Here is a 13,793-nt window from a genome sequence, read left to right as displayed (position 1 = left end):
ATTTACCAACTGGCTTACATGGCTTAGGCAGGACTTGAACTCTGGTGGCTCAGCAGACTAAAGCAGTGTTATTAACTGTTATTAACATCAGCTGCCTGCAATTACTGCAAGTTCAAATCCCACCAGGCTCAAGGTTGACTCAGCTTTCCATCCTTTCCAAGGTAGGTAAAATGAGGACCCAGTTTGTGGGGGCAATAAGCTGACTTTGTATAAATATACAAAAGTATGAAGGCTATTGCTTAATGCATTGTAAGTCGCCCTGAGTCTCCGGAGAAGGGCGGCATATAAATCAAATTTTATAAAAAAAACAACTCACAGTCTTCCTCTTCCTAGCCAAGTGCCTTAACCACTAGATCAAACTGGATCTCAATATCGAAGCCAGTTTTGGGCTGCCTCAGATTGTTAGCTGCTGGTGGCTACCTGGATGAATCTCCTTCCACTTTTCTTGGTAAAGATTCAGGAGTGGCTTGCCATTGCCCGCTTCCTAGGGCTGAATGAGAGGGACTGGTCCAAGGTCACTCAATAGGCCTTGTACCAAAGGGAGGATTAGAACTCATGGCTTCTAGCTTCATTTCTTAACCACTGGACTAGATTGACTTCTTTTATAGTTACACAATAAAAGCCACAGTGGCTCAAAGGAAGAGGGAGGAGTGTTATTTGGCATCCTGTCAAATAATGCATGTATTTAATAATGTATTTCATTTGTACAACTCTATTAACAATTCTTTTTGACTTTTGGCTTGAGCCGTTTAAGATACATAGGACTCACATTTTCTATCTTTTTTTTTTATTGCAAAAGTTTTACAATTACATTTTCACCCCTTTTCCCCCCCCACCTCCCCCCCCAAACTTCCCAACCTCCCTAACCCCCCCTAAGCCTCCCCACCCCCCAGACTTCCCTATAATATACTCATACTCATAAAAAACCCTTAATATAACACTTATATATAAACTTGAACCCCTCCCTCCCCTGTATAGTTTTTCTCTTTACCTCATTACATTAAAATATTTCCAATACATTATTTTCAAATAAAAGCTATTTGATACTTTCTAGTTTGATATTTGTTTTGAACATATTCTATCCACCTTTTCCATTCCCATTCATAAGTCTCTTGTGAACAATCTTTTAAATATGCTGAAATCTTCGCCATCTCTGCAAAACTGGCCATCTTCAAAGTCCATTCCTCGATAGTGGGCAAAGCTTCATTCTTCCAGTATTTACCTATCAACAATCTTGCTGCTGTTATCATATACAATATCAATTTTGTTTCACCCAATGTAAAACCCTTAACTATACCCAATAAAAACAGTTGTGGAGAAAATTGAATTTTTTTCTTCAAAACATTCTGCATGACCCACCAAATTTTTATCCAAAAAGCCTTAACTTTCCTACAGGTCCACCAAACATGATAATACGTAGCATCCAAACATTCACATCTCCAACATTTTGGCTGAACATTAGGGTACATACATGACAACTTTTTGGGATCTAAATGCCATCTATAAAACATTTTATAGAAATTTTCCCTCAGGTTCTGCGACTGTGTAAATTTAACATTCTGAACCCAAATTTTTTCCCATGTTTCCAACATCACTGGTTCTTCAAAATTTTGTGCCCACTTAATCATACAGTCTTTAACTAATTCAGTTTCTGAGTCTCTTTCTAGCAAAACATTATAAAGCCTTTTGATATGCATTGGACCTTTCTCTCTTATATGTCTAACCAATTCTTCCTCATGCAACATAATACCAGTTTTTTGGTCCTCTTTCCATCTCAATTGTAATTGATTATATTGTAACCAAGTTAAATTAATCCCTTCATCCAACAGTGTCTGCAATGTCTTCAGCTGCCATCTGCCCGCATCTGTAAAAAGAACCTCTTTGTATAAACCCCCCCCGAGTGACATTATATTTGTATTCCACAAAGTATGACCAAGATCCAGCCATAGCGGTATTTTATAATCCCATTTGAGTCGATGCTTCTTCCAAACTCTCATCAAAGAGTCTCTAAGTATATGACTTTTAAATACTTTATCAACTTTATCATCATAAAATAAGTAAGCATGCCATCCAAATTCAAGATCAAAACTTTCTGCATTCAATATTCCAGCCTTTTTACTTCCAAACCAATCACTTGTTAGAGTTAAAGCTGCTGCATCATAATATAGCTGTAGGTTTGGAAGTTTAAGACCTCCTCTTTCTGGAACATCTTGCATAATTTTCAATTTCACTCTCGGCTTCTTCTCGTTCCAGACAAACTTATTCACTCCAGATTGCCAAACTTTCAATTGTTTATCACTTTTAAGCACCGGAATCATTTGAAATAAAAAAAGAAATCTTGGCAAAATATTCATCTTAACTGCTGCTATTCTTCCAAGTAGAGACAGCTGCAGTTTTTTCCAAGTCTCCATATCTTTCTGCACCTCTCGCCACAACACCTCATAGTTATTTTGAAACAATTTCATGTTTGATTCTGCAACCTGAACTCCTAGATATTTTACCTTAGGTACAGTCTCAAAACCTGCCCTCCTTTCAAGCTCATGTTTACAATCTTGTGTCATGTTTTTAGCTATCATTTTAGTCTTTTTTGGATTCAGTCTAAAACCTGAAACTTTACCATAGTCTTGTATAATGTCCTTCATCAAGATTATTGATTCCATTGGTTGTGATAGGGTAACAACCAGATCATCTGCAAATGCCTTTATTCTGTAATCCTCTTGCCTAATCTTTATACCTTTCAAGATATTAGAGTCCCGTATTGTATTTAGCAAGACTTCTAGTGTTAAAATAAATAAAAGTGGGGACAACGGACATCCCTGTCTTGTTCCTTTTTCAATTTTAAACTCTGTTGTCAGACTTCCATTAATAATAATCTGTGCCTTTTGCTCTTGATAAATTGCTGAAATCGCCTGTATAAATTGATCCCCAAAGTCCATCTTTTTTAAAGTCTTTAGTAGAAAATTCCAATCCACTCTATCAAAGGCCTTCTCTGCGTCCAAAAAGACCAGCACTGCAGGAATCTGTTTATTCTTCTCAAGATATTCCAATAAATCTATTACTTGCCTTACATTGTCCGTCATGTATCTGCCCTCGATAAATCCCGCTTGATCATCATGAATCACCTTTTGAATTACTGGCATCAACCTGTTGGCTAGTACTTTCGCAAAGATTTTATAATCTGTATTCAAAAGAGATATTGGTCTATAGTTCTCTGGTTTTTTAGGACCGATTTGTTCTTTTGGTATCAAAGATATGTGAGCTGTTGTCCATGATGGGGGTATTTTACCCCCTTGCTGAATATTGCAAAATAAGTCTCTAAGTTGTTCCACCATTTCAGCTTGCAAAGTTTTGTAATACACTGCGGTCAAACCATCCGTGCCAGGAGCTTTGGCTGTTTTTAACTGTTTAATTGCTACTATTATCTCCTCCTCTGTTATAGGATAATTCATTCTTTCCTTTTGTTGATCAGTAATTTTTGTAACTCTTTTATCGTTTAAATATTTTTCTATAAGTCCATTCTGCACCTCCTCTTTAGCATATAATTTAGTATAATAGTCCACAAAAGCTTCTTTAATTAATTTTTGTTGAAAAATTTCTTTCCCTCCAATATCAATACTATCAATAGTCCGTATACTTTGTTTTTTCAATGTGTAAGCCAACCATCTGCCCGGTTTATTAGCGTTACAGAATGTGTTATGCTTCGCATATTGTAAGTTTGTTGCAACTTGTTCCGCCATAAGCATTTGAAATTGGTCTTTCAACAGTTTTATAGCACTGCGTATTCTTTCATCTGTTGGATTTTTAATAAGTAACTGTTCTTTATTCTTTATTTCTATTTCCAGTTCAGATCTTTTCTTTTGTCGGAACAGTCTATGTTTAGAGTTCATGTAGATAAGTACCCCTCTCATATAAGCTTTACTTGCGTCCCACACAATTTCAATTGGGGTACCTTTATTCAAATTTATTTCAAAAAATTCTTTCAAATGCTTTTTAAGTTCTGTTGTATTTTTTTCATATCTAAACAAATTCTCATTTAATCTCCAAGAACGTCTCTCAACCTTATCCATCTCAATTTCTATCCATACTGGGCTATGGTCAGTCAAAGTTCTTGGAAAAATCTTTGTTCTTTTTGTTTTAACAAGTAAATCATCTGTCAACAAAATGAAGTCAATCCTAGAGAAGGATCTGTGTCTGTCAGAAAAAAAAGTGTAGTCCAATTCTTTTGAATTATGTATTCTCCAAACATCTTTTAGTTCCATATCTTCTTTCATGTCAAAAAAGGTCTGTGGTAATCTGATCCTAGACTTTGCCAAACTCTTTTTATCTAATTTAGAGTCGATTACTCCATTCCAGTCTCCCATAATTAAAATAGATCTGTAATCCCATTGCAATATTTTAGTATATAACATCTTGTAGAAATAGTCCTGTTGTTGATTGGGAGCATAAATTCCAATCAAAAGAATTTGGCCATTTGCTGTAAGCAATTCAATTGCTACAAACCTACCATCTTCATCTGTTTCTATAACTTTAGCTGTTAACTTTTTATTTACATAAATAACCACACCATTCTTTTTTTGCGAAGTTGAGGATATAAAATGTGTTCCTAGTTTGGAGTTTATCAAATATTTTTGATCTTGAGTTGTGATATGCGTTTCTTGTAAACAAATTATATCATTATTAAATTGTTTCAAATATGTAAATAATTTCTTCCTTTTCTGTGCTGAATTCAACCCATTAACATTCCAAGATAAACACTTAAACGTCATCACCCTCTTTCTGGAGCAAAGAGCAATATAATTGAAGATCATCCGAAAGCTTCGATCTCGCTCCTCCCATGGCTCCAGTCTCTTGTGCAGTACTCTTAACTGCCTCCTTGTCTTGTCTTTCCTGTTGTCTTTCCATTTTCTATCTTGATAACAGATGGTATGTTTCATTTTTGACTACTGTCTTCTGGGAATCTTCTGTTTCAAGATGTATTACTGAATAAATTTATTGGCATAAAATTGCAAAAGAGGGAACTACAATCCATGAGACACCTACTGTATAAAATTACAATCAGTCTTCCAATCAGTAAAAAAATGTTTTTTAATAATTTTCCTATGTTTTTTGTTGTATTATTATTTTTTTGCTGTAAGCCGCCCCAGAGTCCCTTGGGAGTTGGGCGGCACAGAAATTCGATAAATTAAATTAACTTAAATTAAATCCGATTGTTCTAGATAACCTACGTTAAGTATAAAAAGATAGAAAAAGTACTAGGATTTGTAACAAAAAAAAAAAAACCCTGTGAGGCTATAAAGTTTACACTGAGTGTAATATTTGCTAGGGTTTTTTGGATTATCACAATTATGTGTTAAAAGAAAAAGGGAATAAAAAGTGGGAAGGAAAGAAAAAAAAGAAGGTAACATTACAGAATATCCTGAGTTATGGACACCTAAACAATCATTGATTGCAACTAACATGAAACAAGCATGATCCATAAATGGGATGGAGAGTTGTCACAGACGTATAAAATAACGATTGACAGGTTTAGTTGTAAAGTATCTTTAATACTGATACATCTGAACACACAATGCTAACACCGATAAAGCTCCTAGCACACCTCTTTTTTTTTTTATCCAGAAAAATAGAAATGATGATCAGGTTATTCCTTTATAATGACTGATTGACTGATCAGGGTGGCATAGAACAATAAAGGAAGCTGAAGTAGCAAAAAACTAAGGAATCTCTGCTTTAAAGGCTTAGGCAGATCCTTGCTTGGTAAATAGGGACTTTTCCAAATTTTTGTCTATTGTTATCCCTTCCTTTAGGGGAGTGTCATGCAGGCGCCTTCGAACAAACAGAAAGAGGCCAGAAGGGTCTCTCCAACCAAGGAAGCGTCTGAGAATGTATGGAGCAGAGCTGCAGTCCTGGCATCAAAAAAACTCACTCGTCCCCCTTCGCAGTTGAGACAGATGCGGATCCTCATGGGCTCCTCAGCCAGGACCAGGTTAAAGCGTTTGGACTGAGACATGGCCACATATTTCCCTTCCCATTTCCAAAACTCCCAGCGCCTGGTCTGCACATCAGCTTTTGTTAACTTCAGTGGCTTATTGGCAACCCCTACAGCCCATCCTGCTGTACCTCCTACAATAACTTCCCAGAAATGTCTCCCTGTTGAGAACTTCTGACAGCCAAGGAGATAAGGATGTCTTTCAAATCTCTTGCCGTCTGAGACACAATATTTTCGTTTAACTGGCTTAATTCCTCTGGCGCTTTTTCGATCTTGGGAGACATTAAGGCGGTCAGGATTGGCTGAGTTTGGATTGAGAATTACATTCACTGTATGGGGGAAGGGAAGGAAGGAAAAAAACAAGAGCTTCAGCTGCAGGCCTGGTTTGTGTCTTCAACTCCCAAGAGTTTAACCCTCTTGTGAGAATGGAGTTCAGCTTCCAAACATGTCCCCTGCCCCCCACCCACCCCACTCCAGAACTGGAGGATTCATTGTTCTTTTAAACCACACCTAACATTGCCTGGTCCAGGGTTCTCCAACTTTGGCAATGGTAAAGATTTGTGGACCCTTGACCAAGTCCTTCAAACCCTTCATAGTGCTCCACCTTTTCTAGCCTCCCTGCACAATTCTCTTTAGCTTCCATCTTGCAGGTGAGAGTAATGGGATTGTGAGGGAAGAGTGGTTGGCTTTGCCTTCAGTGAGTTGCCGGGAGGGCCCAGGTTGAACAGGGACTCTGCCTGGAGCATTAATCCAGAGGATCAGGCAGAGCAAGAGGCTGCCATGTTTCAATTCTGAACTGAATTGAGTCTGAAGGATCCCCCAGAGGTAATTTAGGACACAGGATGGGATGTGAGGAAGCTCCGCCCTTTTCTCTACAAGCATCAGGGTATCACAGGCATGTACAAAAGGGGAGGGTCTTCCTCAGGAAACCTCTGCTTTCATCAGTCTGATGGCCTACAAGATGGAGACAACCCTAGTGCTCCAACGTGGCTATTTGCTTTGACCCAAAGGACCCAATTTCTCTGTTCCCAAAGACCTGGTCTCTCACCAGTTTACACTCAGGCAGTAAAATCAAGACGATGTTATTAGCTTGGTAGGAATTCTATGTTCCTTTCACTCCCAGGCCATATTTTTCCATTTGCCCAGATCTTTCATTCTACACCAAGATTGACTTCAATTTCCTAGATTATGTATACAAAATTATACATAATGGGCAGGATAGAGTAGCATAGCATAGCATACTTTATTTGGCCAAATGTGATCAGACACAAAGGGAATTTGTCTCCTGTACATCAACTCACAGCGTACATATAAATGGCAAGTAATACTTCATAAATCATAAACTTACTAATGTTTACTGGAACGTCATAGTCTTTGAGGTATCTAATCCTGTATTTTTCTTTTTTGGTACCTCTATTATGTTTCTCTTAAAGTTACTGGCATCAGAGCTTAAAATAGCAAGGAAATCCAATTCCTATAAGTCATATTTACCTTCCTGTACTTGAAGTCCACTTTCCAGAGTATCTGGGGAAGAAAAGGGAGGAATTCAGCATCTCATCACTGGAATTGGAGCTACAGAAGGGCCTCCCTCAGATTCCCTGGTTTGCTTTCCTTGGCCTCAAATCAGGAAATAAGGAATAGGGAAAGCTACAAGCCAGAATGTCATTGTTGGCTATATATAACCCATCAGGTATAAATATATACTACTATAAATTCCATATAGAGGTAGTTCTCAACTTACAACCATTTGTTTAGTGATGTTTCAGCGGCACTGACAAAAGTGATTTATGACCGGTTCTCATACTTAGAACTGCTGCAGCCTCCCAGGATCCTGGAATTGTCCTCTGCAAGCTTCCTGGGGAGCTTTGACAAGCAAAGTCTATGGAGGAAGCCATATTTGCTTAACAACCACATTCTTCACTTAACTGCCGTGATTTTCTTAATAACTGTGGGGGGGGGAATTCATAAAATGGGGCACAGCTCACTTAACAAGCGCCTTGCTTAGCAAAAGAAAGTTTGGGCTCGACTGTGGTCATAAGTCAAAAACTACCTGCATATATTCCATTTTACTCAGTGGAAGCTTATTCTGCTTCCCCGGTGATCAGTGCACAAAGATTCAGGATACAAAGAATACAGGTAGTCTCGTCTTATGCCCCCAATTGAGCCTAGAATTTATGTTGCTAAGTGAGAAATTTGGTAAGTGAATGACTGCAGTTGTTAAATTGGTAACCCAGTTGTTAAGTGAATCTGGCTTCCCCATTGACTTTGCTTGTCAGGAGGTCACAAAAGATGATCACTGCAACCGTCATAAATATGAACTTGTTGTCAACCATCCAAATGTAAATCACGTGATTGTGGGGATGATACAATGGTCATAAATGCGAAAAACAATTACAAGTCACTTCTTTCAGTGCCATTATAACTGTGAATGGTCACTAAGTGAAGTGTTGTAAGTCGAGGACCACCTGTAAATGGTCAACTATGACTAGTTAATGGTTCCCGTTTCAGGTAGCACATCTTTAATGGGAGAAACCAGAAAGCTCCTCTTCCCCTCCTGGTGCCAAGACACGAGGCCTTTCCCCAGAGAAATGAGGGTGTCTCTTCCACTGATCCTGAAATCGATCCCTCTTTGATCCCCCTGACAGCAACCCAGAATCTCCCTTGGATGCTCCGGGATCAGAATGTCATCCAGGGTAAAACCTTGGAGGCTGTTTTTTACCTCTCAGTTTTTTCATGATACTGTTCAGAAACACAGTGATATCAATGTAATCCCAGATTGTCCACTTCGGCTCTAGAAGTAAATCCACCGGATTCTCATATGTTTCCTTTGCCTGATATCTGGCAAGACAAAATGACAGAATAACAGAGTTGGAAGGGACCTTGTAGCTCATCTAGTCCAGCACTCACCCACCCACCCCCAAACAGGAGACCCTACACCGTTTGTGACAGATGGTAGTCCGGCCTCTTCTTGAAAGCTTCCAGTGATGAAGCTCCCACAACGTCTGAAGGCAAAGCTCTTCCAGTGGTTCATTCTCCTCAGTCAGAATTTTTCTCTTATTTCCAGGTTGAATCCCTCCTTGATCAGTTTCCATCCATTATTCCTTGTCTGGCCTTCAGGTGCTTTGGAAATCAGGTTGACCCCCTCCTCTCTGTGACAGACCCTCAAATATTGGAAGACTGTTGCTATCATGTCTCCCCTGGTCCTTCTCTTCACTAGACTAACCATGCTCAGTTCCTGCAACCGTTATCAACCTGCCAATAGAAGAAGCTTTCTAAACCATCAGATGGTGCTTGAGGATTGGCTAGCAACAGGATCCAGTCTGGGTTGGTCACCAGAGGATTTGTCTTCTGAGCTTTTGGACTCATGCTGGAACCCATCCTCAGGGAACGTCTCTCTCCTTGTCCACAAATGTGTGCACTGGGCTGTTCTATGCATCGTATTTATGTGGTGCTTGGTTGTGTGTGGCTTTTAGTTGTTAAGTGGGGTGTTGATGGCCGGCTATTAAGTCATTGATTGTCGTTTTCTTGTGTTGCCCTGTCCTTGGATCCTAAGTACCTGGTAAGCTGGTGGTAAATCAGCACTCCTGTTGACTGACAAGGGCCCTGTTTCCCAGGCTTCAGTCATTTCTCTGGCTAGCTATTCAAATATGGGTACTATGGCGACCCAGTTTCAGTTGAAATGTCTTGTGAATCTCTTGCCAAAATAAATGAATTGTATCCTACCCAATGGCTGATGACTAATATGTGTGAGGTAGGTAATCAATTAGAAGATGGATATAACATTCAAACTGATCTTGATGGATTAAAGGTAATGCAATGAAATTGAATAGAGATGAATGCAGTTACAAGTAACCTTCAATTGATGACTATTTGTTAGCAAACAGTTACAATAGTCTCAAAAAACCGACAGGATAACCTTCTTCACAAGATCTTCACACCTGTGAATTGGCTCATTCAACATCTGACTGAGGGGAGGGGTTTCTAACTCCTTTATCCTAACAGAATTGCCTAAGGGGATCTGCTTTGCTTTTGTCTTGCAATCACTCCCTTTCAATAAAAGGTCCCTTTTGAAATGCTGCTGTCTCAAGAGTCTGAACTTTCTTGATTGGGGAGTGGAGGCAGGACCTTACAGCAACTTTTAAAACCTCTGTCTCTTCTTGGGAAGGACTCAATAGGTGGCTAAAAATGCCAAAGTCAATCTAAATATCTCGCTGACTGTGCAAACAGCCACAATAATTGATCATATGAAATATTGCTAATTATACTCCCGCTGTCTGAGGAAATGCCTAAAAAGCCCTGAAATACAGTACGTTGTCTTTACATTAAAATACTGCTAAATACAAACAGAACTTTCCAAAATAGGAAAACTGCTGGAGGAGCTGCTGATCTGAGACTGTAAAGAAAAGGGTGGATTTACTTACTTCTTCAAGATGCTTCCAATGTCCTAAAAAATAAAGAGACAAAGCACTGAAAGGAGCCATTTCCTAAGCAGAAAATTAAATTCTTACGTTTACAAAATAAATCAGTGAAATGCCTGGACAACCAGACTCTAAGATATATATAAAGTACTTTTTTTTAAATCCCACTGCTTTCCCCCCCAGCTATTCACATCTTTTAGAGAGGTATTTACGTATACAATTTGGGAGTTTGACACCTCTGTACTACATGGTTGGAAAAGACCTTGATAGGAAGCCAGAATTGATAAAAAGAAGGGAAAGAAAGTGAAAGGTAAAAAACACCTGGAAGGCCGTCTTATCGTTTTGTGTTCTACATCTATTTGCTTTCTGGATGTTTGGGAGTAACTGGTGAGCCTTTTGAAGATCTTCAAAGTAGTGTGGATTATAAACAATAGGAATTGCCCTGGAAACTGAACATTTGACTCTGTAGATTAATGAGACATGGGGAAATTTGGTGGGCCACTTCCCTCCCCGAGTTCTGTGTGCTCCATCATTGGAGGCTTCCAATAATAGTTTGGACAACCATTTTTTCGGGATGATATAAGGACTCCTTAGAGAGAGGATTGGACTAGAAGACCTCCAAGGTCCCTTAGAATCCCTAAGATTCTATGATCCCAACTTCCTGCCTGACCTGTAAGAATTTGCTGGCTGGCTGCTGAAGCTTCTCTTCTATCTCCTGGATGAGATGGTCAAGAGAGCCCAGTTCCTCCATGTGCTTGGCCAAACCCTTCTCCTTTCTTGCCATAATATCCTTCTCCGTTTCTTCTATTCTAGTCAATAGAAGCTTCTCCTGTCCTTCTAACCAGAGTTGTAGCTCTCTGAATTCAGCCACTACATTTTTTTCACTTTTCCGACGAGATCCTAGAACAAGAAAGAGATAAGACAAAAGGCATACTTTTATTTTATTTTAATTATTTTACTTATTTTAATTTTGTTATAATAATTAAACAGATTCCTTGCAGAATCCAAAAGTGAGGTGAGAGAATTTCCTAGGGAGAAAAAAACCATTTGATATTAAAAAACGCAGGGGAGGAAAAGGTTTCCTTTAAAAAAAAAAAAGGCTCTAGTTTAAATGATCTCTCATGAAAATTTTCTTGGCAATCAAGGGATTTCAAAAAAGGAGACAGAAAAATGTTTGATTTTGCAATTTTTTCAATAAGATGAAATATGGTTTGCATTAATTTATTATGGCAACCAAACCCATTGTATAAAACATGGCCCATGGGATAGATGCACTTAATCCAACTGTGACTCATTCAGCCAATGGTGACATCTAAGTCCCCAGGTTAAGACCAAGTTCTGTGCCCTAACACCGTCTTTAGCTTGAATTTCATTTAAGTCAGAACTTGTACTTACAAACAGGCTGCCTATCATCAAAGATGGCGGATGGGGTTCTCCTTCCTATTAGCTCAGAAACTCCTCACCCTTGGATCAATACTTACAAGCATCTCCTGCACTGTTTTTTCTGTGTCCCTTTTGTATGTAGATATTCTTACTTTCTGCTCCTTTTGAGCCTTCAGGCAATCCTCAACCTGGATCTGAAGAAAAAATACAAGTTTTGAGTTTCTTTTCGGTAAACAATCACATCGGAGGGACAACCTAGTTAGAAGATATATTCAACCAGTTGCCAAGCGTCCAAATTTTTATCATGGGACCACGGAATGCTGCAATTATCAGAAGGGTGAAAAACATGTCACTTTTTCCATTGTCATTGTAACTTCAAACAGTCACTAGACAAATGGTTCTAAGTCGAGGACTACCTGCAAGGGCATTAAAGTGAGCTGCCTGAGTCTCCTGGCTGCAGTCATCCCAGAAGCATCACTGAGAAATGAACATTTGGGCTGATCCAGCAGGAGTGTTTTTCTAGGTCTGCACTCAAGATTTTGAAGGAATCCATGACAATTTTGCTCTAGAGGAAATGTGGAAAGGGAGCTGGCAAAGGGAGCCTATTTCTCCCTACAGGCCATTTCCGTTGCTAAGCAAGACAGGGACACTGCAACCGTCATAAATACATGCTGGTTGCCAAGCGTCCCAATTTTGATCAGTAACCACAGGGATGCTGCAATGGTCATAAGTGTGAAAACGGTCATAAATCACTTTTTTCATTAGCGTTGTAACTTTGAACATTCATGAAATGAATGGTTTTAAGCCGAGAATTATGGTAAATCAGTCTTCAGAAAATTGCAGCCACAGAGGATAAAGCAGGAGGTGAAGGTCTCAGGTTGGAATTGGGGAAGTTTGTTAAAGGAATGGCCAAGGCAGAAAGCTGCAGATGAGTGTATAATAAGACCAGGAAGGAATGGTGGGTGGGACACTACTATTCAAAAAAAATAAAAAATATAAAAAAAGTGAAGTGTGAAGGAACCAATGAGTGATTAGCTTCCTTAATGTATAAAATTTGTATATGGTTTGGGGTCTTGGCTCCTTTAGCTGCTGAGAAGTACTTCAATAAAAGCCCCTTGAACCGCCTCTCCAGTCTGGTTCTCACTGGCATCTGCGCCAGGCTAAACCCAGTTTGCCGACAACAGAGGAAGCAAGTAAAGTGATCTAAAGATTGCCAGGAAGACCAAGGATCTGGATGCCCCTCCCCAGCGATTCCTCCTGGCTGACTCCTACCTGGTATTCCTGGAAAGCCTCCTCCGCTGGGATCACCCAGTGGCCCTTGTGCTCTTTGGATCGGTCGCAGACCACGCAGATGAGGGTCTGGTGGTGCTTACAGAAGAGCTTGAGGGGCTCCCGGTGCTTCGGGCAGAGGCTCCCTCCTTCCTCGCCCCAAGGACCTCCGCATCGCCCGGCCACTTCCACCAGCCGCGCCAGCTGCCTGTTGGGGAGGAGGCTGCGGGGCGCGAAGGTCTGCCTGCATTGGGGGCAGGAAGCCTTTGATTTCGACGTCCCCCAACTGTGGGTCAGGCAGCCCCGGCAGAAGTTGTGGCCGCATTTCGGGATGAGCACGGGGTCCTGGAAAAAGTCCCGGCAAACGAAGCAGGTGGCTTCTCCCACCAAATCCTGCAAGGGCGCTTCTGCCGCCATCGCCGCCTCCAAAAGGAAAGAGAAAGTGACTTTCGCGCCTTTCCCTGGGAATCAGGTGACCGCTTTTCGGCTCTGCCTAGGCGGGAAATGGAGATGAATTGTTCTTTCTCTTGTGCTCAGCTTCGCTGGCTTCTTAAAAAAGAACTGCCGTATTTTAAAAAGAACAATTTGGGGAGAAGCAAAAATTCCCAGGACGGAGCCCCGATCAGTTATTCTTGGCCCAACCAGCTCTTTAAAGGGAAAATTGTTTTAAAAACTGGAGAGAAGCAACCATCCCTGGGACGAACCACGGATCAATTGCAATTAATCCTAGCATC

General features: G+C 40.1%; 1 protein-coding gene across 1 annotated transcript; it reads right to left on the bottom strand.

The window, feature by feature from the left end:
• Window positions 1-5,525: 5,525 nt before the first annotated feature.
• Window positions 5,526-13,476, bottom strand: LOC148115678 (zinc finger protein RFP-like). Its single transcript, XM_087888176.1, has 7 exons — window positions 13,063-13,476; window positions 11,885-11,984; window positions 11,078-11,307; window positions 10,411-10,433; window positions 8,709-8,827; window positions 7,481-7,513; window positions 5,526-6,318 (listed from the first exon to the last, which is right to left on the bottom strand). Exons 1-7 carry the CDS (start codon window positions 13,474-13,476, stop codon window positions 5,804-5,806), a joined length of 1,434 nt encoding a protein of 477 aa, XP_087744302.1. The 3' UTR covers window positions 5,526-5,803.
• Between the last annotated feature and the right edge of the window lie 317 nt (window positions 13,477-13,793).

Source organism: Pantherophis guttatus, chromosome 2 (assembly GCF_059756535.1).
Source record: "Pantherophis guttatus breed Tessera chromosome 2, ASM5975653v1, whole genome shotgun sequence".
NCBI classification, from domain to species: domain Eukaryota; kingdom Metazoa; phylum Chordata; class Lepidosauria; order Squamata; family Colubridae; genus Pantherophis; species Pantherophis guttatus.
The sequence above is the reverse complement of the archived record's forward strand: the minus strand, read 5'-3'. Positions and strand labels throughout refer to the sequence as shown.